At 32.8% G+C, this 27,990-nt stretch overlaps 3 protein-coding genes across 3 annotated transcripts; 2 read left to right on the forward strand and 1 right to left on the reverse strand.

Moving 5' to 3' along the window:
* Positions 1-384: 384 nt before the first annotated feature.
* LOC132716381 (uncharacterized) lies at positions 385-4,576 on the forward strand. The gene is made up of 3 exons (XM_060699644.1): positions 385-1,389; positions 1,738-1,881; positions 3,430-4,576. The coding sequence occupies exons 1-3, from the start codon at positions 841-843 to the stop codon at positions 4,111-4,113; spliced, it is 1,377 nt and encodes a 458-aa protein (XP_060555627.1). The 5' UTR covers positions 385-840; the 3' UTR covers positions 4,114-4,576.
* A 5,140-nt stretch (positions 4,577-9,716) lies between these two features.
* On the forward strand, positions 9,717-11,976 carry LOC132716383 (dopamine D2-like receptor). The gene is made up of 2 exons (XM_060699645.1): positions 9,717-10,304; positions 10,590-11,976. The coding sequence occupies exons 1-2, from the start codon at positions 10,233-10,235 to the stop codon at positions 11,967-11,969; spliced, it is 1,452 nt and encodes a 483-aa protein (XP_060555628.1). The 5' UTR covers positions 9,717-10,232; the 3' UTR covers positions 11,970-11,976.
* Positions 11,977-12,276: 300 nt separating this feature from the next.
* On the reverse strand, positions 12,277-24,380 carry LOC132716384 (potassium channel subfamily K member 16-like). Its single transcript, XM_060699646.1, has 5 exons — positions 23,622-24,380; positions 17,024-17,185; positions 15,105-15,437; positions 13,774-13,949; positions 12,277-12,552 (listed from the first exon to the last, which is right to left on the reverse strand). The coding sequence occupies exons 1-5, from the start codon at positions 23,776-23,778 to the stop codon at positions 12,280-12,282; spliced, it is 1,101 nt and encodes a 366-aa protein (XP_060555629.1). The 5' UTR covers positions 23,779-24,380; the 3' UTR covers positions 12,277-12,279.
* Between the last annotated feature and the right edge of the window lie 3,610 nt (positions 24,381-27,990).

Below are 27,990 nucleotides of genomic sequence, written 5' to 3' on the forward strand. Positions count from 1 at the left end.
CAGAAAAATGAGTTTACACCAATTTGGCACTCCTTTATTGCTGTCAGATAGCCTCGCAATAAACAATTGTTTTCTTAACAATCGTTTATTGCACGCTACAGAACACAGACCTATCCTCAATGAAAGGAAAAAAATGGAGGTACAAATTAATAATTCGTTTACCGACGGCCTTATATCATTCAGCTGATATAAACGGACAAAGTCGCTTTTTCTTGAAATCGTGTCAGTGATAACAGCTTAAGACCATGTTTTCTGAACAACACTGTCAAAGCTCAAATCATCTGAATGATTATTTTCAGCAGTGTTTATACCCGACATTGCATACCAGACATTTTTACTATAGCATAGTAATTAATATATTTACATAGTTTTATAGATCACTGATTAATGTTAATCTGTTTAACATTGAAATTTACTCCATAATAAATCAAATATATGAAAACAATTCAACAATAAACTAAAGATTATTTACTGGCACGATTGTATTTGACCATGTAGTTAGTGAAAACAATGAAAATAAAAAGAATATCAAAAGTATACGTAAGTTATACGATAAGAGTTAACGGAATGCAAGAATGAACATGAATCAAAATGGCGAATATAATATCTTGAAGTGTGTTGGAGTCATGTTTCATGTCAGTTTGTCAATAGAAACGCTGAGTTTTAAATACTTTAAAACTCTCAATGGACATTTTATTAATATTAAATCAAATTTATACAGTGGCTTGTCAATTTTATATAATTTTATGTTGAATAATAAGAGGAACATATATTAAACTCCTATTTATATTGATTAAAACGGAAACAAAATTAAATCGTCGGTATATAGAAAATCACGGAATGTCGCGGCGCGAAGATTCAAACAGGAAACGCGCATTGCGTGATATCTTGGCATATGAAGACACAATCACAGTCGATGTCGAAAAGACCGTGCAAAAAGTCAGAGAACGCGCCAAAACGCTGCACGCAGAACTGGATATGTACATTACAAACATTCTTAATCAAATTAAACAAAAATTTGAACAAGAATTAAATAAGATACGGTACACTGTTGACAAATTGAAAACCAACGATCATAGCCCGACACGCAAAGGTACATCTAGATCAAGTTCAATGGATAAGTCACCACGTTATAGGTCAACTCCACGCTCCAGTCTAGACTTTAGTCTCCACAGCCGGACGTCAGTGAGCTATGTGGACGTTGATGAAATGCATCAATATGATAAGAAAGAGATACATTTTGTTGAAGGTGAAGCAAACGACAAGGTTTTCGAGAGATTGGTTGGTCACTACACGTTTGATACTACCACGCCGATCACATTCAATGCTGTACAACGGTCTATTATATCAGACAATAAGTCCGAAGTGAAACTAGTAAAAACTTTCAAAGTAAGATTTATGAAAATTTTTACTGTAGATACATTCTATTTTAAGCCTTAAGCTTAAACTGTTATTAAAACTGTTAAACACAAGATATTCCTCGTCTTATTTCTATTCAAATTAACATAAGCACACAATTTTCATTAAAGTGCCATCTTAATGTCACTAATGAACGAGATCTAGTACATAATGTAGCTTTATTAATTGACTGTGCATTAACTGCAGAACAGATACCGTCAGTCAACATGATCTACACAATTATTATGCAGTTTACAATATGATTTTATATAAATCATTTAAATATCACCGACAAATAGAATTAACAAAGAAACAAGATTGTTCTCTTTTGATATATAGGTAGGAGACAAAAGTGAGACGGTGCACGCTATAGCAACCGTAGAAGAGGATCAGGCTTGGATCTGTTGTGGCTGGGGTTCAAGAAACCTTTCACTTTATGACAGACATGGCCAGAAGAAGAAAACTGCATCTCTGGATATACAGGTTCGCAATTTGTACACTTTAATATGGCCAATTTTGTTCAGTTGTTTTTTAAACATAGTTTATGGAACTCGCAATTTATACAGTAGCTCTATTTATCTCCTGAAACTAGTTAATTAATTTCATTTAAGTGACCGTATGCCCATTCATGTGTAAACGGTGAGTATACACATTTAATGTCAAAATAACATTTTGCTTTAGTTGTTTTCAATTTTATATTTTTACTTCACATGTATAATAGGTAGCCAATGTGTCTCAAGACAAAACTATAAATGTACTTGGATGGTCACTTTATTAAACGAGTGGGACAGTCTTTTTCATATTTTAGGCATTCTTTAATAATTTACCTTAAACATTTCTTTATCAATAATTATTGGTCAATAATAAATATATACACCTGGAAATAAGTTAAGCACAACGGGCATTTTGCCTAAATTTTGACATGACCACAACTGAAATTTGAATTTTTTATTTGGGCAATGGTACGAACCACCTGTACTCAACCTGCAACAACTGAAACAAGCTCTGCACCAAGAATGACAAAATTTACCTCAAAATCGCATTAGACGCCTTACTGGTAATATGAGGTGAAGGGTTGAGGCTATCATCCTTAGCAAGTGGCGGGTACACGCCTTATAAAAATGGCTATATAATGCCATTTTAGGTTATGTAATCGTCAGCATTTACCAATAATATCCACCAGAAAATGTTTTGTAAACGCTCCAACACCATACTTATAAACACTTATTTTTGGTAAAAAAAACGCATAATTTGCTTATGCTTCAATGATTTGGTTAAGAATAAACTAAACTCATAAATACTGGTTTATGATTACTAAATTGGTATCGCTACTTATCAATTTACTACTTCTTAGCTCAATTAAGCTGTCATCTCATGATGTCCAGTGCTTTCAATCACAACCAATTTTAAATTTCTGGGATGTGCTTAACTTATTTCCAGGTGTTTATTATCAATTCAGTTAATTTGACAGCAAAAAAATGAGCATAATGTAACTTATCCCTCATGAGCAGACTCGATCAAACTAAGTTTGTAATTTTCATATAATTCTGTTGTTTTTATTGCTTCTGAGAGATTTTTTCTTGACAGCTGTAAAAAGTTCCCCGAACTTTAATTCATTTTTGTCATATTTTTCTGGTACTTTGGGATCATTGAATCCAAAATTAAGTTTTGCAGACTGAATACCGCTTGAGACAGTGTTAGGTGGCGTAAGGGATGTTGCACTTTACCAATATCCCTCATGGACAGATTCAACCGAGTCTGCAACTTTTATGTAAATTTGTTGTTTTCCAGAATTATATGCATGTACACATTTTTGGAAATCAGATTATTTCTCACGCCACTTTTGAAAAATAGAATTCCTTACTGATAACATTATGTAGACAAAAGACAAAACTAATTTGATAAACTCAAGTAATTGTGGTGTAGACAGTTTTTCAGATTTCAACGTCATTTTCTCTAAGTCTTTAACAGTCCGCTTAATAAAACTACGGTGTAAGATTATGTTCTAAATATTTTGTTACAATATTTTAGGTGAATGATGCCTGTACCTTTCATGATGGCAAAGATGACTCTGTTCTTGTTTCAAGTTTCCGTGAGAAGAGTATCAAGCGTCTGAATACAGATTCTCTTCGTACGTCAGACTTTGCGTATATCTCCCTATTTCCTGGTGGCCTTGCAGCAGATCGACGAAGTGGTTTATACGTATGTTTCCGAGACAGCTACCAGCGTCAAGCAATATTCGGCTCCCGTCGAATGGTCGCGAAACTATCGAAACACGGCGAAATCGTTGCCACTATGGAAAAGAACGAAGAACAGACTAATCTATTTGGATATCCCTTCCGAATTGCAGTAAATACTAACGGAGATATTTGTGTTTCGGATTACGGTGACGGAACAAGGGGTGTTACCATTTTAACAAAAGATGGGCGTGTCAAATGTTGGTACAGAGGCCCACCCACTGGGATTGCCAGCGATCAACCTTTCCTTCCCCACGGAATCGTCTGTGATGAAGATGGTCATATTCTGGTGTCAGACTGGAACAATGATTGTATTCATGTACTTGATAAAGATGGAAACTTTCTTCTCAATCTAATTAGTAAAAAAGATGGATTAGAAGGACCGAATGCACTCGGACTTGACAAGAGAGGTTACTTATGGGTCGGTGACAGTCACGGTGTTGTTAGGATTTTCAAGTATTCGGTTTATGATGGCTGAAACGTAAAACTTGTTGCATATATGTTGTATGAAACCATTAACATGTGTAATCACACTCGCAATTTGTCTTCCACTTTATTTGAAATCGTATCAAAAAGGATACAAAATGTCTATTTTATAGTGATGTCGAAAACCTGTAATTTCTAAAAGAACGTTGTCAAACATACATATTAATCGACACACCATATGATACTATGATTGGAACAAGGAAAAGGATGTTCAGCTAAACTTAGAAAATTTAAATTCAGTTAATTGACATTGCACTGGATTATACATGTAGAGTTGAATCAAATTTATAACAATTAATACATTTCTAATAGAACGTAACATTTTAATTTTATGTGAATTTACAATATAGTACAATTAAATTATGGGAAACTGCAAATAAAGGAAAAGGGGTATGGAACTGTTTGAAGTCGCCATAAAATCGTAGCTATTTTAGGCATACTTGTTTCGAAATTTGCAGACAGTATATGAAAGTGTACATTTATATATATTTGAGGTATTCTGACAGTTAGGTATCAAACTGTGTGTGTCTTTAGATAATAGCTGATATAAAGCGAATGTCGTGACCTATTTATACTTGTATTTATTTTTGAATGAATTTGAATTGAATAAAACATATAGGTTAACCTGTCTTCGAATAATTTGCTGAACATGACATGTAAAATCTAACTATATATAGATTTAAGTTAATTTATTTCATAAATATGAGGCGTGCCGTGGAATTTTGTACTATGTTATTAACACATATAATTATGTTGAGACAGTCTTGACTAGACACAACAAAGATAAAATCCGGAATGGAGCAGCACGAATAGTAACGAGTGCAACAATGTTGTGAAATGGGAATCACTATCTGATTGGAAGAGAAGCACAAGCTCATTCAACTTTATAAAGTGAAAAATTGTCTCGTACCAACCCACCTTTCGTATCTTGTACCAGACATAGTTGAACAAAACACTACATTTAACTTACGTTATTCTCAAAATGTTTATACAAATCGTACAAGAACATCTCTAAGTCTATATTTCAACTCCTTCTACCAACGGCATTTTCTACCGACCAAAACCCGAAAGTTACTGTCCTTGAATTCCTTCAAAGGTTCTATGAACGTGGACAAAACTAAAACGTCCCGGCGCTTCTATTATGGAGACCGACATTCACAAATTCTTCAACGAAATTCAGCGCTCTTTATAATTAACAACCATCAAACAAAATGCCCCCTCCCCTTTCTGCAGTTCTGGTCTAATTGAAGATAATCATTACTTTTTTTCTTGTTTGCTCGCATATAAGGAATACCCTTTTTTGACATTGCTCGCAATATGCTCTATCGATATTCAAACTCTTTTTAATGGAGATATGTCGGAAGATTAACTAGCATAGCGATTTTAGATGCAGAATTTGAGTTTATTAATACCAGTGGACGTTTTAAATTAATTGTAGATAGATTTCTTTACTTTTGGAATGATAACAATATCCTACTTACTTCTGTGCCACCCCTTTGATCTCTGTTTATTAATCTGTTATTCTCCGTGTATTCCTTTTTATATTATTGTTGTTGGGTTTTTTTTGCCTGTTAACCTCAGTATTTTTGTTTAAGTTGCTTTTAAATGCCAGTAAAATACAAATTAATATGTTTATCGTTTTCCTTTTCTTAATATGTAACTGACAGTTGTCTTTTTTCATTGCACTTCTATTTACTTCTACATTGCTCTTGGTTAAACGTTACCTTACAATATTGCCTATCATAATAATTAACATGGAAAAACAGTTCTGCCATGTATGTATGTGTAAATATTAAAATGAACAGCCACGTGAGGAATAACAAACTATCAAATTGAGTTTAATGGCCATACCATACTATCAATATTATTTGTCATTCAGAGAGAAATTTTCTTTCGTTTTTATCCATTTCAATTATGTGTAATAATGTATACATATAAAATGTAAAAAATGATGATTTATTGTGATAAATAATATTATGTTGAAATTAATGTATATTATGCACAGGGCATATCTGTATTTAACTTACAAAGAAAAAAATAACAATGTACAGATGTAAAAAGTTCAAACATAAGAAATAATATATTTACTATCGAAATCATTTTAAACATTTACAGGGCCTTTTTGCACCTTTTTTGTACTGTAACATTAAAATCTACAGAGGAACGAGGATGCATTTAAAACCCGAGCCCGCATGTACAGAAAATTACATGTACATTCTTTCCGATATTTGCATAGCTACGATCAAGTTTTAATACACAATAAAAAGTCACGGTGAGGAAATTCAAGATGAAGCAATTATAAGTGAAGCCAGTCAAGTTGAAGCAAGTCAATATGAAGAAATTCAAGATGGAGCAATAATAAAAGTGAAGCCAGTCAATATTAAGAAATTCAATATGAGGAAATTCAAGGTGGGGCTATGTGAGGCAAGTCATGGTGAGAAAAGTGAGAAGTAGAAAATTCAATATGAAGCAAGTCAGTATGAGTTAATTTTAGTTCCAATCTTTTATTACCGCAGTAGATGAAAATGACTAGAATTATGAAATTTGTGTTTTATTATGTTTTTGATCATAGTCATATATTACATATGTTTCGGTTTGTTAACAACTGACCTCTGTTTTTTTTACATTTGATAAAGATGTTTTGTTATGGCAGGTAATCGTAAAATATGTTAATGTACGCCACCACTTACACGAAATTAAAACAATAATAAAACTCTAAATTCCATTGTTCCATTGTTTCTATTTTCTTTTTGTCTTGACCGCTTTGAACTTGTGTCAAGTTTAAAAAGAATCTTCTTCAAATATAGAAAGTTCTAGATTTTAAACTGTATGTCAAAGTATTTACAGCCGGACACCACCATTAATAATGATGTTCACTGAGACTGAAATCATGATAATGTATAGACAAGGAAATCTTCACATTTTTATGAATAAATTTGAGCCGCGTCATGACAAAACCAACGTTATGTGTTTGCGACCAACATGGATCCAGACCAGCCTGCGCATCCGCGCAGTCTGATCAGGATCCATGCTATACGCTTACAAACCCTATAACAAGTAGAGAAACTGATAGCGAACAGTATGGATCCTGATCAGACTGCACGGAGGCGCAGGCTGGTCTGGATCCATGCTGGTCGCAAATGCATTACGTCGGTTTTCTCATGGCGCGGCTCATTTTAGTTATAAACTCTTTGGTATTTCTTACTGTAAAATAATTCAGTGTTAATTGGTCATACGGTTACCTTCTAGACTATGAACTAGTAATCAAACTCTTTATTGTGCACTTGACAAAATGTTGAAAAGCTTATGCGTAATTTGAATTGTCATAAAAAATTGTCATGCATGTGATATAGAAATAGACTGTTGTAGGCCCGTGCTAGAAGCGTGATAATAACATTTCGTTTATAAAGAGGATAAACGTTAAACAAACCTGCAACACTTCCATTTTGCTGTGTTTTGCCTTTTTGAATATTCCCGTGTCACTTATTCCCAGGCATCATTATAATACAAATTTTAACATGTGTATATTCACGAGAACTACTCGTGATTTCTCGTATACTAGTACAAACCATGGCACTTCTTCTTCTCGCTCTTGTCGGCATTCGCGAGGCAACTAAAAAAATTTTCATTCAAAATTGCCACAATTATATTCTCCGACGTGCGATGAGAAATCGCAGGGCTTACAGGCTTGGCTCCAATCTAACATAACCATATATCACACGTTTGAAAATATATTATGACAATATGGCCCAACATCTAATGATTATCAAGATAATGATCAAAAAAATGATCAGTACATGCTGTTTTATAGTTTTAATATAAGATATAATATCTAGATATTCAATTACCGAAATCGTTGTTTGATGAAAAGGAGAAAAAACAACAACATATATTGTGTATTTTTTTACATGTAAGTGTTTATTGGTCAATACATTATAAAATGTGGCGACATATGGTTTTATCCAAAATTAAGGTCACTATGTGTAGATATGAAACTAGATTGAGGTTATATTTAGCCTTATCTTTATTAATATACCAAATTGAAGTATTAGTAAGTGCTATCGACGTTATATAAGGAAATAGAGATTCTATTTTAATAGTTAATGTTACTATAAGAGGATTTTAAGAGGGTCTATTACAAACTATTATTGAGGCCGTGGTGAAAGTTAGAAATTTCTCTGGTTATGTCCTTTAAACTTTTAATGCTTGCAGTTCTTCTGACCTCAACCTTGTTTGACCTGACTGGAATCAGGAGAATTGTTAATTCTATTCACTATTCAATTAACTAATATCCACTGCAGGGCTGTTATGACAAAGATATATCCTTTACAATGTTTGTTTTAAAAAATACATTTTTTCGTAGAAAGATTAAGCTATTTTTATTAGTAAAAAGAACAAAAGCTAGTAAATTGTTTTCGGCCGTTTGTTTCACATTCGTCGAATTCGATATACTTGTCTTTCTTCGCGAAAATTCATACCATCGTCGGATACCCACGGAAGAACCATTAACATTTATTACATGTTAATCAACTTTGGGTGTCCGACGGTGATTTATAGAAGTTCGGCGTGCTCGGTGGCAACCGAACGCAATTCAGATTTTTCTTACCAGAAGAGCTTTGTCATAGTTTAGGGATCAAGTATTCGGCGCATGAATATAATTTTGACGTTGTAAGCTTGGACAATTGCATTTTTATATTCGATGTATGCAGTTAAATAGATTAATGCATGTATCTGGATCATAAAGTAAACTGATCATTCCTGATATTGCTGAATTTTTAAGCGCTAAGTGACAGTTTTTGTCAAATTAATTTGCACATGAGCAAGTGTCTTAAGCAGAGTTAACAACACATGATAGCATAACATATAGAACGGTAGAAGGAATAATTTATAAAGTTAAAGTGAATACACGAATGCCTTTATTAAAACATTTTAATTTAATAATATTGGTTTTGTCACAGACACTTGGGGTTTGGAGCTCAAAACGCCTTTAAAATCCAAATAAAATGCATATTTGTCAATCCCAGCACATGTACTGATCATATATATCAAAAAAACTTAATATAAGCCGTTTTGAAAAAAAAATCATATTTCAACATCTATAATAATACAGATTATTATGTATTATTATAGATGTTAAAATATGATTTTTTTTCAAAACGGCTTATATTAAGTTTTTTTGATATATATGATCAGTACATGTGCTGGGATTGACAAATATGCATTTTATTTGGATTTTAAAGGCGTTTTGAGCTCCAAACCCCAAGTGTCTGTGGGTTTTGTGGCATTTAACTTCGAAATTATAGAAAAAAATACTAATTTCAATTCGAGCTTTGCTTTATCATACGATTTTATTTTCAGGTTTATATTATCTTCACCTGAACTTTGAAATTATAACCTCAGTTATGGAATTTATTTCTTTATGATGAGCTCTCTAGTTTGCACTATATTTAGAAAATATGTGCTACGTCAACTTTTAAGCCCGCCAATCAACGGGACATTATTATGCGGGATGTTTCGCAACTTTCCTTTTCACTTTCAATATTACTGAGAGCAACTGATTTTTTGTCCACTTTTAAAATATATATACATGTACTCGTATATAGATAGAACTCAGAACAATGAATTTGTGTTCTGAAACTAAACATTTTTACATTCGAATGTACTTCACAGAAAAGAAAAATCCAAAAGTCTAGGTTGCATAATGAGGATGATAGTTAACATGAAATGTTAGATAATTTACAACCATTTCTTTCCCATCACTGTGACTATGAATATATTTTGTAACCATCAAAAGGTTATCATCTTTGTACGTATATGGTCGGTACAAAATAACCTAAGCCACGTATAAACATAAATACCATCTCGTTTTCATTTTTGTTAAAATTCAATCTTTTTAAATTAACCCTGAGAACGGAAACTTGAATGAAAACCAAGCCTTAACGGATATACAAAGTTGAAACAATTAAAAGCGGACTAAAATATTGAAAATAATGTAGAAATTAAGTTGTCGGTAAACATTGTCACCGACCCAGTCTTTTATTAGCGCAATAAGTTTGATAAGGGGATATAAATAGAACACAACGAAAGTAATGAGCAACTTTTAATCATCAAATGTCCAGTTTAGAAGTTAACAAAAATGGAACTTATACCAAACTGGTGTTTTTCAATTATTTAGAGACAAAGGTTTGTAGCTTTTGCAAATATCTTATTATCAACTTTTATGTATATTTTCAATACTAGAATATATCTATTTTTGTTCTGCTGGTATGTAACTTGGTTTTGAAGCTTTGTATCGCTTTAATCTAAATTGTCAGTAAGTACATGAATATCCCATAAGTCATTTACATATGCATTTTTAGTGACCAGAAAACGTATTTCATATGTACGACTAGCACCGATAGACGTTTTCAACAGGTTTAAGGTATTTTTTTTAAAATCTATATCAAAACAGGTTAATCTATATTTCAGATGATTATCAACAGTACAGATAGAAGTGACTTAGTTGAAGTCATGAACGTTCGTCTGACGTCCAACTGGGTAACTAATGAATACATCTCCATTAGTCTCGTTGCCATATTCGTTCCTTTTATTCTATGCAGTAATCTAATCGTTCTCACAGCAGTGATCAAATTCAAGCGTCTGCAGATACCGACCAATTTTTTCGTCATGTCCCTTGCATCAGCCGACATTGTGATTGCAGTTACACTTCCATTCTACATAACTGTTGAACTAACGCCGATCAGAATATCAGACGACATTCTTTGTTTAGCCGCCAACAGAATTTTAATGACGGCAGGAGGCGTTTCAATAATAACACTGGCCACCATTGCATATGACCGTTACATGGCCATAACTTATCCTCTAAAATATATTCTACTCATGAAGAAGAAGAAAATTATCGGATTAATATTGTTGTCATGGATTTACAGCAGTTTCATTTGTTGGATTCCACTAATATTCGGTTTGCATGGAAACGTTAAGCAACATTCTTCACTGTGTTCGAATAGCGTGCTAAACCGGAAGTCAAGAATGTTATTTATAAGTGCAATATTTACTCCAGCATGTGCTTTAATATTATTCTTTTATTTCAAAATATTCCGAATTGCACGGCATCATGCGCATGCTATAGCGGCCGTTGAAAATTCTATAAGGAGCACGCTGGAAAGACAGTTCGTCAGAAGTGACACAAAATATGCTAAAACAATAGCAATTGTAATCGGTGTTTTTCTGTGTTTGTGGTTACCATATCAAATATGCTTATTATTAACATTTCTCGGTTACAGTGAACAAAACTCCTGGGTGAACAACTATTTAATGCTGCTAGCATTTTTTAACAGTGGGGTAAATCCTTGGGTGTACGCATATCAAAACTGCGACTTTAGATCTGCATATAAAAAACTAATACACTCGTGGAAGTGCAAACATGCAATTGATATTGGAGACAGAAGAACAAGTGTGATTTCAACAATAAGCGTTATTCCGTCATCAAGCACTTCAGCTCGTCTTAATCGTGCAAACAGTAGAGTAATCGCTAGTGATATACTTTACTCACTAAGTCGACAAATGGGAATTGAAAGCGTCGAGCATGCGCTTAACAGACGTCTTTCCGCAAGCCATAGCGTTATAAATGCCGTAAGTTCGTTACCGGATTTACTTAAACTTTATGCCAATACGTACAACAAAGGCGCAACAGCAGAAACATGTGTGTTAGAAGATTTGGAAGAACATCCCGTTGAGGAGGAAGGTAGTAACGACAGTGCTTATCCACCATCAGAAACAATCAGTTGTGATTTTTCTGTGTCATCTACTGACACTGACTCTAAGACATACCAAGAGTCAAACGTGTGAAACTGTATCAACATGACTTTCAAGAGTAGACACAATACAGAAATGTATAAAGATGGTTGCAAAGCACTTTAAATTAGTTAGAACGTTAGGTAAATAAACTTACACCGAATGTCTTCTACGGATAGAATCAATGGTTAGAATAAAGAGTTTTTGTGAAAATAGTTCAAAACTGTGGCTCTCCTTTTAATTTAGAGGAGTTTAACATTCATTTCAACTTTGTAAATACATTTTTGATATAGCATTACACATTAAAAGCATAATACTATAGGATTTGACTTGTTTCGTATTTCTGCTCAAACGAACTTCAATATCAAGACAAACTTTTTCTTCTATATGATAATAGTTCTACCGGTCCCGGAGGTTGCTTTTTATGTCGGAAAGGACTGTTCTGAGCACTGCGTGCTTGCCTATCTTGTTGAACCCCTAGACTTTCAACAACAACGTGAGTCGGATCTAATTCTTTCTCTGAGGATTTCCTGGCCCCTTCTAACCCAGTTGTAACAGTTTCTGCTACATTGCTGGCTAGCGTAAAAATGTTTGATTTTGTTTTTACAAGTTCTTTCTGAAGTTGTTTTATCTCGCTCTGTAAATAATAAAAATACTGGCAGTGTTTAACAGATAAGGAGAGGGACAATAGAGGTAAAGTCTTCCAAGCCTTCTCAGATATTATAAAATAAAACACAAACAGATACTGCCAAATACTAGTACGTCCCAAAATGTACATCACGTGTAAAAATTTTTACTTTAGTTGAATATATTTAAAATTTCAATGATGTTGCTCAATAAAAAACAAAACGAAATAAACATTCGGCGCATAAAGCCTTTCGTTTAAGTTAACGTTTGTCAGGTCACTGACCTATCGTTGCTGGTCACAGAATTGCCCGTGGTGCTCAGTTTATCGTAGGACTTAATTATAATTAAAATATTTTTCTTTGATCGAAACCGACCTTCTAGCTTTACTGGTGGCGAAAGATCTTATGATTCCTCAGACACGAGCGAGCGCCTATAATTAAGAACCACCCACCTTCTGTAAGCTAGTTGGATAGCTCCCTCACATGAAATAATTCAAAGTGCCTGGCGAATTTGTACCGGTAGCAATAAGTCAACGCAATCGTTTAATGTAGAATCATATATTCACCAGGGACGACATCCATGGTTATTTATCACCTGGTCATCGAGATATGTTTATTTTAAGGAAATTATAACCAACTGATGGTGAATAATACATCTCATTAAGGCATCGTTAATATATTGCGTTTCGTTATTGAGGGATATATTGTAACCAGTGTCACTCGCCAGCGTGATTCAAGTCATTATTGTTGCTAATTGTCATTGTTACTAACGGACCACGTTAGTAAGTATATATACATTGAAATATAGTCTACATCTTAGTGGGAGTTCAACAACTGCGATATTAATTTGAAAAACAATGCAAATCCCGTGACATATTAGATAGTCGAGTCGTGAGAATAACTGGGATAGGTCGATAAAAGCCCGAATCCGTGCCATATAATAAGTATGCATGAACATATCTGCTGTTATATTTGGATATCATTTGAATATACTGGTTCATAAATATAGGGGAATTTCGTTCTAGGTAATGGTAACACAATCACAAACGCTTCAATCTTATAGAAAGGTCAGTGACTGATGGTCACTACGTACGTAACTGCAATATGCATGAATTTTTACTTCTTTAAAATAAATAAGTAATGTAAAAAAAATAAAAAGATAAAAAAATTTTACAGCAATAAAAAGGAATTGTTCTCTTTGTCATATTTATTTTGGCTGTAAAATACTTTACCTCAATTTTTGCTCTACTCATCTGCTGGACCTTTTCAGCTTTCCTGACTAGAACACTGGAAATATAACTGATTATCAGGGCAACATAAGCCAGGCCGAACAATATCCAAACATACGCCACGATACGGTAGATGGTCCCCGCCTCACCACGCCCTGTAAATCGATTCTCCGACAATGCTGGAAGGAAAACAAGCAAGATTTTGTGCTTATACATAAATGATATAATATGCTTGTATCATGTGATAATTATACATGGAACAGAAAAAAGTGCTTTACATAAAATTTAATTCATCAAAGAAAAAGTCTCGATGAGTTGTCTATAAACTGATATAATGCGACCAGTTAAACTGAAATGTCTCTATATGACCATTACATTGTCGGTTTGACTTAACATCCAACAAACAAATAAATAAGTTGTCTATTATCTATGAAAATGGAACAATAATCAGATTTTAAAGTGCACATAACGTGCAATCAAACTTCCTTGTCTATCTCTGTGCTATGGTTTAACTGGTGCGAGTTACATTAAAGACGTACATCATTTGTGCAGAATAGATAAAAAGCGGTGATATATGTGTAAAAAGACACACCAGTCACTGTCCTGGCCCAGATTTCTTGTTGTTTTTTTTTCTAACAAGCTTATAAATTTGAAGCATTGTCTTCATGATATCTGAATTGACAAGTGGATTGCATGGAACACTGCAAATTGTATAAATCAATCCATCCAATAGAGAGCTATATTATGATGGTGGGCATTCCAGAAAGTTTTCTTACAAGTTTGGTTTAGAGTTATGCTACAATAGATTTAGATAAACTTGTGGCCTTAATCTGCCTAGATAGTAAAACTGTTGACTAAAGGTAGATTTTCTTTAAAAAATGTCATATTACATATCGAATGAATTGCAATGATTAATCAATGTTGAAGATATCGGAACTGTTAAAAAACCAGGTCACTGTAACTGATATGACTCTGAGTCACCTAGTTCCAAATAATCAGATTTGTGAATATGGTATTTTTCACTGCGAGTAAGGTTGCATTGTATGGAGCCCTTGATGCATTTATGAATGTCTTGTTAAAAAGTTCTTCAATAGTAGCTTGGTCAAAACGGAGTAATGTAAGAATCAACACTCTGGCTTGATATGTATAAATGTTGGACCAGAAAGAATTACATTTACTCTTTTCAGTGAAATATATGATTATCAGTACAGCTAGTGCAGTAGTAGGTTCAATGTTTTCATATATGTATCTCAAACAATCTAAAGGTTTTGTTGTTTTTGTTACGCGTCGAATATCCCTTTAAAAATGTTCTGTAGGTTGGTAAAAAGACATACCTGGAATGAAATCTCCGAACCCTATTGTAGATAAAGTAACAAAACAATAATATATAGCGTCCATCATGCGCCATCCTTCGACGTTCATAAACAAAAAAGTAGGCCCAACGAATAGGAGAGAGACGCCGATGAGAATAATAATAACCATGTTGAGATATTTGTTTAGATCGGGCCTCTTTGAGCAAAGTTTCAGGTTATTGACTTTGTCGGAGAGATGTGTAAGTTGTTGTCCGAGGCCTTGTAACATCAGGAATGTTAATGGAATGCCAATAAGCGCGTAGGCGATCACAATCACTTTGCCAAGTTCTGTATGAGGAGCCATGTTGCCGTAACCTACAAGTGTATACATACACATATTATACTGACATACTATATAAAATATTATACAGAATTATCAAAGATAAGAAAAAATACACACATTATACAAAGATTACGAAAATAAAATGTGAAGAATTGGTAACATGTTGTTAACTTTTTTTCTTTCTTTCATAAAGATATAATGTTGTACACAAATAGACCACTATCTTGTTAGTTTCAAAATAATTATAGTCAAATGTTTCGAAAAAAATGTTTAGCATATAACATCAGTCTTTGCAATATCTTCACAATATTATATGACCCACTACATATAGACAATGATATTTGCAATATTCCAATAGTGCAGTGCATTTCCAGTAAATGTCTTATTTTGCCCATCGATCATTAGAAAAAGGATCGTGGATGCACATAAAGAAGCGGATATTAATTTCAAGCTTAATTTGTTAAAAATGTGATAAAATGCGTGGATCAAAAGGCGACATGGCTAAGCTTTCGTGCAAATTTATTAGGAACTACTAGTATTACACTTTGTTGTTGTTTGTTTATTTCGAAAGTTCTGTCCCATAAGATATTGCAGTGGTGGTCAACATCAGTAGTTAGGATAATCTCGCGCGTAAGTTTCTGAGCAACTGTATCAAAGAACGTGTATACATTAAATTGTAAATTTGAAAGTGGCGATAAACATACATCAAGGTTCTAATTATAATAACATTCTTGTACGTTGTACCTGTCTAATTCTTGTACACTTGCGCACACATTCTAGTGGGGAACAAGCAATATGGAAACTGCATGGAGTAGGTTAGAAATTTCTTGTTCAAGAGAAACCTCTTAATTTAGTTAATGTTAACCACCTGGTGTTTCTAATTGTAGTAGGCCTACTCATACATCAAACACTTTGTTCCGATATTATTATACTCACCGTTACTTCAACACAACCGCAAGATTCAAGTTCGATAAAAGTGACTTCAGGTAAAATTAAGATCGTTCATGTTGTAATGACAATTTTATGAGAATTATTCCTTATTTAAATACCAAAAGCTGAACCATTGAGAATCCCCCTTTATGTACAAAATCAGTCATAAACACTGGATATACTACTGTATACTGTCTGAGTACCTTCATTTATGTTAAAAGCTTTGTAATATATAGATCATTTAAGAGCATGTTCTTTAAAAGAGCATATCAAGACATTACATTTACAAGACATACACTAATGATAGCGATGCACGCGTCTTCTTGTGTACCAGAGTACAAAGGACAGCTTTTTTTTAGAATAGTGTAAATTAGAGCTCAAACATTAAGATACATTCGTAGAAGATCTCATCTAAAAAAAGATGGAAAAAACAACAACACTTGAATTAATGTTTAAATCAAGCATAGACCAAGATGGTCTCAAAGTTTAACAAAATATTTATGTAAAGACCTGTTTACAGCATTATCCTCTGGATTGATTGATTTTAAGATTATAAATTTGCCAATTTATAAGCTACATATGGCTGAACTGGTTTCCAGAAAAAAGTTGTATAGCACCAAAATGACAGTTTTATATCAAAACGAAAATAAAAGTTTAATAATTTATGTTTTATAATAAATTTACCCACCAATTGTAGTTGCGACAGTGACAACAAATGAAAACGCCCCCGTGAAATCCCAGCGTGTGGAGACACTTTTATTTTGAAGAGTCCCTTGGGTAAATTCTGTCTCACCGCTGATGCGGTCAATAAAACTGTTCAACTCTTCCCTTGTTAAACATGTGTGATTTTCTGAAAATTAAATACATATAATAATAGATCGCGAACATGATACCTATGTTTTTCATAGAATTCTACATTTTGTATTTCGAAAGATTCTGGGTTAGCCTGTGCTTATAATTGATCAACTCTGTTACAAAATCCTGTCTTGGATGGCAAAACAATTCAGAAGATTTTGGTATTTAATGAAATACTTATGTTTAGTTTTATTCGACATTTGTGTTGAGCATATTAGTAACTATATTAATATCGTGATGGTTTCTTGTAAAATCTCTTTTGATATTTGCATGTAAACGCATTATATATTTATTGTAACTAAATGGGCTTTAAATTATACGTGGTATTCACTATTTATTCCGTTCACAATGCATATAATGACAAAATGTCCCACGATACTGAAAACACGCGTAAATTAAAGTCCGTAATGTTGCAAATTTGCTTTATTGTGCATATTAAACTTTTTTCAAAAGTTATGAGGTCATGCATAAATGAATGTTTTCCTATTCCTATTCCTATTCTCTGCAGTTTAAGTCCCACGACTGTATAATGAATTCTTTCTGTGTTTATATTTTATCTATATAGTGTCTGGGAAAAGTAAGGCAAAATGTATACAGGGCAACAGTCTTTAATAATTAATAGAAAACAGATTTCATGGAAAATGATTGTCAATAAAACATTTCGAGTCCCCAAGGTTTCGGTTGGTAGGAAAGGGTTGCCCAAAACACAAAATACTGTTAAGGCTAAGTAAAGGTACATTTAAAACGTTCCAAGTTTCATTAAGATATAAATATTTTTTGGAGAGAAACACAAATATCGCCAAGAGTGCGTTTAGCAAACCAACAATGCATTCCTTATCGCCTATGTTACTTTAGCTCATATTCTTGATTCAGTAGTGCAACAAAATACATTAGAGTTTAACCGCACTTCACAAACTCTACTGTAAGACAGGGCATCAAACGGTAAAACAATCGTATATCCTTACACTTTCAAAATGTTTGACCGCTTATTTATGCTTGATGAACTTTATAAACTGAGGGATACTCTTTTAAGAAAAGTTCGTTACATGTCCCCGGGGACTAAAGAATATGACGTCGTGTTTAGGTTATTATTCACGCTACAGGTAATTCTAATTGGAAACGAAAATATCAAAGAAACTCGAGACTAAGTAAATATTTGATGATATTGGAAAATAAGAGTGCCAATAATAAAACAAGGTATTTTCAGTAAGTGCAGCAAGCATGCATTTCTTGTCGACACGCGCTTTAATTGTCTCGTGAAATTGTAATGATATTAATTCAGGTTGATTGAGGTGCAAATTTACTGTGATATCATTGAGACATCTTTTAGTGCTAAATTGTATTTCTCGTGCATCGGAACTGTACAATACAATCTTTCGTGCATACTTTATGTAAAATTTCTTTCAATTTTATACCATTATTTAACTTTATACTTTTATTCAACACATATTTTTTTCTGTTCAGTTTTATCAAAAACACAACCGGACGTGTATGAATAAAAAACAACAAAGAAAAATTAATGTGTTTGACTTTAACTAGCAAATATTGTAGCTGCAATTAAGAAAAATGCAACATGGTAACATCTTCAATTGTGTCGCAACAGTTACATTATTTCATTACATAGATTTTTTCTTAGTAACATGGTCATTACCGAAACTCATGAGCATATTCTTGAAATTATTTAAAGTCGTATATACATTCTTCAAATCATTTATTTCTTTAAGCTTTTATGGACCAAATTATTTCATAACATAAGACTATTTCAAAGCAATATCACCATTTTAAATGTTGAGCGGCAAACAACGTAATGTATTAAGTTCAAGCTACCATTTATATTGTAAAAACAACGTAATGTATTAATTTTGATGTATCAAATGTTCTGTGGAAAACAACGTAATGTATTAAGTTCGATGTAATACAATATATATGCTTTGTGGAAAACAACGTAATGTATTAAGTTCGATGTACTACAATGTATATGTTTTGTGGAAAACAACGTAATGTATTAAGTTCGATGTACAATGTACTACAATGTATATGTTTTGTGGAAAACAACGTAATGTATTAAGCTCGATGTACTACAATGTATATGTTTTGTGGAAAACAACGTAATGTATTAAGTTCGATGAACTACGATGTAAATGTATTGTGGAAAAATAAACAACATATTATGATAAATTTCAGATAATGTTCGATGTTTAATTTCTGATTTTCTGAATTATATTCATGGATTTGCATAATAAACATACTTAAGACATTTATTGCAAAAAGAAATTAAAATATGACTTAGACAAAAGGGTTGAAAAGTAAATACAAATTGATTGAACTAAGTCATTGTCCAAACACATCATAAATATCAATGAATGTATAAAACCTCTGAAAACCGGAATCCTCTGAAAACCGGACTTTTGGTCAAGTCCGGACAGGGTCCGGTTTTCAGAGTTTTTACTGTAACATGGTCATTACCAAAACTCGTGAGCATATTCTTGAAATTATTTAAAGACGTACATACATTCTTCAAATCATTTATTTCTTTAAGCTTTTATTAATATTATGGTTTCAAAGTGCAATGGATTAAAGGTATAGCTTTATACAGTATTATAAGAATCCAGAAAAAACGACCTGCAATAACCATCTCCTTTATCATAGATGTGGACCAAATCATTTCATTACATAAGACCATTTCAAAGCAATATCACCATTTTAAATGTTGAGCGGCAAACAACGTAATGTATTAAGTTCAAGCTACCATTTATATTGTAAAAACAACGTAATGTATTAATTTTGATGTATCAAATGTTTTGTGGAAAACAACGTAATGTATTAAGTTCGATGTACTACAATATATATGTTTTGTGGAAAACAACGTAATGTATTAAGTTCGATGTACTACAATGTATATGTTTTGTGGAAAACAACGTAATGTATTCAGTTCGATGTACAATGTACTACAATGTATATGTTTTGTGGAAAACAACGTAATGTATAAAGTTCGATGTACTACAATGTATATGTTTTGTGGAAAACAACGTAATGTATTAAGTTCGATGAACTACGATGTAAATGTATGTGGAAACAACATAATGTATTAAATTCGATGTATTACATTGGATATGTATTGTGGTGAACAACGTAATGTATTAAGTTCGGTGCAATACAATGTACATAATTTTGAGCCGCGTCACGACAAAACCAACATAATGGGTTTGCGACCAGCATGGATCCAGACCAGCGTGCGCATCCGCGCAGTCTGATCAGGATCCATGCTGTTCGCTTACAAACCCTATAGCAAGTAGAGAAACTGATAGCGAACAGCATGGATCCTGATCAGACTGCGCGGATGCGCATGCTGGTCTGGATCCATGCTGGTCGCAAACCCATTATGTTGGTTTTGTCGTGACGCGGCTCATATGTATTGTTGAAAACAACGTAATGTATCAAGTTCGAAGGGTACTACGATGTATATGTATTGTGGAAAACAACATAATGTATTAAGTTCGATGTATTACATTGTATATGTATTGTGGTGAACAACGTAATGTATTAAGTTCGGTGCAATACAATGTACATAATGTATTGTTGAAAACAACGTAATATATTAAGTTCGAGGTGTATTGTTGAAAACAACGTAATGTATTAATTTCGAGATAATATGTATGGCCATTGTTTGAAGCATAGCTAAAACCAAATATTTTGCGTCTAGCACATGGAAAAGAGTGAACTTTAGCCGAGTAAAATGTTGACAAATGTGAATAAACCCCTTAACCCGCCAATTAAAATATTTCTTTATGAATAACTTATGATTAATATTTATCGTAACAGACTATCTAACGCGAGAGCTGTTGTGTTAATTGTTGCATTGACGCACTGCACGCGAGCTAGTGCCAAGATTGTGTCGTTCCCCCAATTCTGACACGTGTTTTGTTCTCGTTGATAGTGCGAGACGACATTAATAATACGTTTGATTGATAATTTTCTACAGATAAGAAACAGAACAAGATCGTCAGATGCTTGTTTACAATCTCACAAAACCGACTTTGCCAAGATTAAATACAAAACTAGCAAATGCACCGACATATTCACGTGAACTATAGGATCCATTTTATATAAAAAAAAGTTATAATAATGCAGATAGATTTCTGATTGACTAAATTAAACACTTTGTATACTTTGTCGTATACGTATATACCCTGAAGAATCGGAACACGTATAATAACAATGTATTTCTACATCGTGGACGTATAACTTCGTGTGTGCATAACTTTTTTTTATTCCGTTTTGTTCTTTATGGTATTTTGAAAAGTTACACCGCAATGATGACTTTACACTTGAATTACTTGTTATTGTTCAGTGTTAGCGTACCCGTAAATACGCGAGTCTTTTTCTTTGAAAACAGCTGGGTTTTCTTATGAACTTGTCATTCACAATTTTCATTAATTTATACAAGTATACAAACGAGGTAAACGGTCATATTTATCTCATTTAGGCTCTATTCATAATATTCTTCCGCATATCCCGCCAGCATCTTGTATAAATAATAATATATTAACTGCTTATTATGTGGAGATTTGCTTGATGAACTGTCTATTTTAAAGGATTTCAATATGGAAAAATGTTTGTTCATTTTGCAGGTTGGCTTGGCGAGATTCTGATATCAAAGGACGTTGCATATCGCCCACTAGCATTTGAAGAATTAAAGACATAAATATATATTTGTTCCTATGTTAATCTCATGAAGATATATTTTTATTTTTTAGTTAATTGCTGTTTCAGCTAAAACTAATTTAGAAATTTAATTTAATTCAACCAAAGAAAACAAAGAAAACACAAACTAAATCTCGTAACATTATGTGATTCGGAAAAAAGAATTTTCGGATTTCGCTTATTCTTGTATTCTTATTCTCCCCGATCTTGCACAATTATACTCAGTAATTATACGCAAGATAACTGCGTAAAAATTGCAGTCAATAAAATATCGTTTATGATGAATGAAACGGAGCGTTCATTTTGTTTATGGCTGAAGAGAGCAAAATTATTTGTTAAATACATAATTGTACTTAGACTCTCAAGGGAAAATGCAATCATAAAGCCAAAGAATGATCAAATGAAATGAGGATATATAATGTTAATGATGATTATATTTTCACAATAAATAATTCAAACTTTGTAAAATGTGCACAATGAAAAAAGAATGGCTGTGTCGATGTTGATTAAACGATTATGTATAAAGTTTCGTCATCTGAAAGCACAGTTGCAAAATGATACTCGTACGTTGGAAAAATAAAATATGCAACTCGACGTTTTCCTGTTTGTTGAAAATAATTATTTGTTGAATGCATGTATGTAATAAATATATGTATACTATTGGATATGAAATATCTTCAATTGAAATAGGGTACGTATTTCCTATCAGAAAGACCCTGATTGAACGAGAAAAAAAATTCAACATAAAATTCATATATTATTCCTAACAGTGACAATGTTTAGTTAAACTGAGAAATTTTATCGAGGCTTTGATTTTATTAAATTTTACTTCAATTTCACAATAATGCCATTTTAGGTATGGTATACATCAAAAATTAAAAGAAAAAAGAAAATATGGTAAAAGCCAATCGGAACACCTCGGCTATTTTGTATAATATCCTTAATATAAGGATTGAAAGAAAAGTTTTACCACTAAACAAAACGGTTTGCGTGATGTTTAGATATGTAATTCTTGGTGGGGGGGGGGGGGGGGGGGCGAATTGGTTTCCCAGTTAAGACATAAACATGCAATTTCTACATGTACATGTAAAATGTTATCCATTTATCGGCTTAAAGCCGCATGCCTCCAGATGAGTCAAAATATTTCAATAAAATCAAACTTGAGAAATATGTACTACGATTTTAGGAAAAGTAGAATTATTCGAGATTCAAGTAATATTCTACATGTAATGTGCGGTTAATAACTGATTTTCAATATTTTCAACTAGATTTCTACTGCGTTACTAATGCAGTAAGGGCTATGAGTGAGCAGATGATCTGAAATTTTGCACATAAGCTATTGGTTTATATATCCATCAAATGAAGCATTCATCTCTTAAAATATTTCCAGTAATTTGTTGTCCAGTGTATCTTGTACATGTATTTGCGCAAGACTAATTTTATTAATTTGTTGTCCAGTGTATAATAAGTAAATAACAAGAGAAACTCTAACTGATGTAAATTGAAATTTAAATTGAAGTATCTCAGTATTTTTTCTGTTGAATGTACAGGTTCATTTATATTTCTATACTTATTCTATGAACATTATCTTAAGATTTTTTTCTGTTAAATGTACAAGTTAATTTATATTTCTTAATTAATAAACGTTTATGTGAGGTATTCATTATGAAAATAAATGTTGTCATTGCGAGAATACTGTATATTATGAATTGAAAAAAAAATCTCACCAATGAAATGTCTTATCATCTCTTTTAGGCCTTTTCGACGTTCTATTTCTGGTTCTCCTTCCATAAACTGGAAAATAAGCGCCCCTAGACATAGATATGAAGCGACGACAATCGTCAGGGGCAGCAGACGTTTCCATGACATAACAGACCTTTCCATGGTTTCTTATAAATCACCTAATCCTGTCACTTTACAAGCCATTAGAAAAAGTAGTCAAACTAAATCCAAATTTTATTTATGTACTAGTGACAAAATATTTGTCTCTTTATATTTACTGAACATTTTTTTCTTATATCAACAATTTTGAAAGCTTGTTTATTAATGTTTATTCTCTTACATTACTTCTTTCATCACATGACATAATGCTTTCACTTTCCAAATCGTTATTCTCATTACTCGTTTAAATCTTATGTGTTTGCCTTCCTTGACAGAAATGGTAAGTGAAGTTTATGGTGTAAGTAATAATTCCATGACTATTATAAATTAGAATCAGAACGAATCATCACACTGGCGTTACCACACTCTGCTGCTCAGATATTCTTAGACAATAGCGTCCTGATAGTTAAAAAGAACCATTCCTTCCTCTCCATGGAATATAACAAACGAACCGTAACTCATTTGTTGTTTATTTCCTATATGCAATCGTTATATGAAAAGAAGTTATAATTAATAAATAATTTACTTGTAGAGCGATGAGAATGTTTCTTCTTTAACAAAGTTTTGAAGTGAGAATCTTATCCCGATAAACACGACACCAGTGATGTTCCCCTTAGCGGGAGAGTCTATAATGGGCATCCTCATATGAAACACTAGTAATTACTAGTGAACATCAATTTTAAATTAAAACATCATTAGTGATGTTATTGAATTATTTTTTCTGTTTATAAACATAGCTGTGAGGTGTTCCAGACGAGACTCAAGGCGAGTACCAGGCTATTTTAATTCGTAAAACGTTTGCTTTTTAAAGCATTTCAAAACAAGCTTTAATTAATTCGTTCAATACTCGTTTTCAGTACATGTATAATTAGGAATGCTATTCAAACTGAAATAAAATGTTGGGCTTTAATACATATTCATCCTTATTTTCGCGGTACAGTTTCAGCACGATCTTTATTTTTAACGCTATTCGTTTTTGTTTGTTTTTGACCAATCTAAATAAAACGAAAAAATGAGGTTCGAAAAGGGATCAAACCGAGTAATTTATTTTATAAAAACATTTTCAATAGAATTGATATTGGTGGTAATTAATTGAATTTATTACATGCTTTTCGGTGGTTTATAGAAATATATTAGTGATATAAAACTGGTAATTTCACTGTTTGAAACAGTGAAATTACCACTTTGATAATTTCACTGTTTTGAATTTAAGCCTCTTACGTTGTTTCAGTGAAATACCAGCGTGCACAGTACTGGGTACCAACTTAATGACGTGACGTCGTAAATGACGTCACGTTGTATTATTATTTGTCGCACTTTTCATTCAGTATTAGATTTAATGTCTTTTTAAAACGTTTCTTTGCATGATATAATAAAAAGAAAATTTGTTTAGTTTAGTGTAAGATCGAAATATATTTCACCTTGTGAACACCAAAAATTCATATTTCACTCGTGGCTGCGCCACTCGTGAAATATACCTTTTGGTGCTCACTCGGTGAAATATATTCCGATCTTACACTGAACTTAACAAATATCCTCTATTTATTACATTTTCGGTGGTTTATAGAAATATATCAGTGATATAAAACTGGTAATTTCACTTTTTGAAACAGTGAAATTACCACTTTGATAATTTCACTGTTTTGAATTTAAGCCCCTTACGTTGTTTCAGTGAAATACCAGCGTGCACAGAACTGGGTACCAACTTAATGACGTGACGTCGTAAATGACGTCACGTTGTATTATTATTTGGCGCGTTTTTCATTCAGTATTAGGTTTTATGTCTTTTTAAAACGTTTCTTTGCATATAATAAAAAGAAAATTTGTTTAGTTTAGTGTAAGATCGAAATATATTTCACCTTGTGAACACCAAAAGTTCATATTTCACTCGTGGCTGCGCCACTCGTGAAATATACCTTTTGGTGCTCACTCGGTGAAATATATTCCGATCTTACACCGAACTAAACAAATATCCTCTATATATATAATGTTTGTTTTTAAAAGCATGTTTTATACATGTGAATCTATTAAATTGATATGCATTTTCTTTGTTTCTATATTTAGAATTGCACTTTGAATGAGGCCCGTCAATTAGAAACACGTTCTTACATAAAAGAAACGACGCTAACCATAAATATTTGATGCAAACGCAACTCCACTTTAATTAAATTGAATACATGTACTGTATCTTTTCGTTGTAAATACCATGCACAGATTACATGTATTATGATTTAACACTGTTAACACTTTTTATATGTATGACATTATATTAAATATATAATATTTTTCAATAACGCAATGTTTTGATACAGGAGCCGTTTACAAAATCAATAGCTACTACAAAATTATGTTCGTGTACATTTTTTATCACATAAATGTATATTTAATTATGTTCAGGTTTCTAAATTGATAATACCCTACGAGGGCAATTAAACCAACTCGTGCACAGTATATACAGTAATCCCCAGGAACATACAAAAGCGGAAACATACAACATGACGTAGGTGACCTTAGTATTATCGAGATTTAGGAGTAAGATGAAAAAATAGAAAATCATTTTGATGTTGTGAATATAATACAGGCATCTATAAAGAGTTACCATGTTACAACCAAATGGAATATATTAAAGGTGTCCGTCCAATACATGGTCCTGCTTGACAGAGTGTCGGAATACAGAACACCGTTATTGAAAACCTTAAATACATCTCATTTCTTAACTAATAGAAGGCAGACAAATACAAAGAAAATTTCAATAGATGTGATAAGAAAGAACTATATGTGAAAGTGCTTTTGTAAGCATAGTCTTTGTCTAGTCTCCAGGGAGTCTGAAAAGAGCATATTAAAGAAATAGCATGTCAGAGAAGTTCCATTCAAAATGGCCGAAAAATCAAAATCAATATTAAACAACCAAAAGTTGGCAATTCACAATAATATATTTCAATCCGATGTTACAGAAGAACACAAGATCCAACATTCATTCCTTGCAATGAGCAAGATGTTTTCTTGGTGAGAGAAAATCATAAAAAAAGTATAAAGGGTAACATATCTTTAGAATCGACTGTTTTTAGCCAATGCGCATTGATCTGAAAATGTATGCATAAATTTAATTTTCAGTGTTATGAACAGAGCTCAATACCAGGTCATGCTTGCTTGTTGTAATACCGTTCCAGTTTTATCACTCGCATCAATATTACCTCTCTATTTCACTCTTATAACACCACGGTTGCAAACCTCAACTGAAAATGTCAACATCGTAGCAATCCTTAAAAACATTAACCATCCATGTCTAATCATTATAAATCAATTGAACAGATTCCGCTTAATTCTAAATCAACATTTACCTGAATCCAATCATCGGAAATGTCTATGTAAACATCGACTTTCCCATTAATCAACAATATACTTAGTAAAACGTGATCATTTTCATGAATAGAAACACATTTAAATGAATTTGTTTTACAATTATTAATAAAATACCAAAGTAATCAGTTTTGTGCTTCTCGTTATCACGGATGATTCAACTAGTCACAGTAAGTCTAGAACTATATTTGAGCCGCGTCACGACAAAACCAACATAATGGGTTTGCGACCAGCATGGATCCAGACCAGCCTGCGCATCCGCGCAGTCTGATCAGGATCCATGCTGTTCGCTATCAGTTTCTCTACTTGTTATAGAGTTTGTAAGCGAACAGCATGGATCCTGATCAGACTGCGCGGATGCGCAGGCTGGACTGGATCCATGCTGGTCTCAAACGCATTATGTTGGTTTTGTCGTGACACGGCTCATTTATTTTTAACAGAAGGCTTAAAGTTTGCAATTTTCAGAGAGACATATTCCCTATGTAAAAAAATCCACCAAAATGTTACAAAGTCCCATCATGTAATCACTTTGGAGCATGGGCACTCATTGGGTAGAACCATATATTGACAGAGATTAAACGACCGACCAACAGATCGACTGACACTGTTAATCACTCGAAGCAGGTTTCGAACTAAGAGATCGTCAATGCTAAAAAAAATCTTAGGAATTTTACATGTTTATAATACCGTTTCCAGTTCTTGAAACATCATATAAGCTAAATAATCAAAGAGGTAATAAATCGATGCTTCACAATTACTTACCCAGTCCTAATTATGTATTACTTAATAGAATTCACCAAATAATTGAAGCAATTCAAAACAAGTTAAATGTATGAAGAACAAAACAAATTTCTT

This window comes from Ruditapes philippinarum, unplaced genomic scaffold (genome assembly GCF_026571515.1).
Source record: "Ruditapes philippinarum isolate M1 unplaced genomic scaffold, ASM2657151v2 ctg2895_1_1_1_1, whole genome shotgun sequence".
In the NCBI taxonomy this organism is placed as follows: Eukaryota; Metazoa; Mollusca; class Bivalvia; order Venerida; family Veneridae; genus Ruditapes; species Ruditapes philippinarum.

Excerpts from the sequence above, each read along its gene's own strand:
- LOC132716381 (XM_060699644.1), top strand. The coding sequence starts at position 841 with ATGTCGCGGCGCGAAGATTCAAACAGGAAACGCGCATTGCGTGATATC. Across the intron at positions 1,390-1,737 it reads AACTAGTAAAAACTTTCAAA|GTAGGAGACAAAAGTGAGAC; the intron begins GTAAGATTTATG and ends TTTGATATATAG. Across the intron at positions 1,882-3,429 it reads CTGCATCTCTGGATATACAG|GTGAATGATGCCTGTACCTT; the intron begins GTTCGCAATTTG and ends ACAATATTTTAG.
- LOC132716383 (XM_060699645.1), top strand. The coding sequence starts at position 10,233 with ATGTCCAGTTTAGAAGTTAACAAAAATGGAACTTATACCAAACTGGTG. Across the intron at positions 10,305-10,589 it reads TCAATTATTTAGAGACAAAG|ATGATTATCAACAGTACAGA; the intron begins GTTTGTAGCTTT and ends TCTATATTTCAG.
- LOC132716384 (XM_060699646.1), bottom strand. The coding sequence starts at position 23,778 with ATGGAAAGGTCTGTTATGTCATGGAAACGTCTGCTGCCCCTGACGATT. Across the intron at positions 17,186-23,621 it reads GATGATAAGACATTTCATTG|AAAATCACACATGTTTAACA; the intron begins GTGAGATTTTTT and ends TTTAATTTTCAG. Across the intron at positions 13,950-15,104 it reads GTTCGGAGATTTCATTCCAG|CATTGTCGGAGAATCGATTT; the intron begins GTATGTCTTTTT and ends TTTTCCTTCCAG.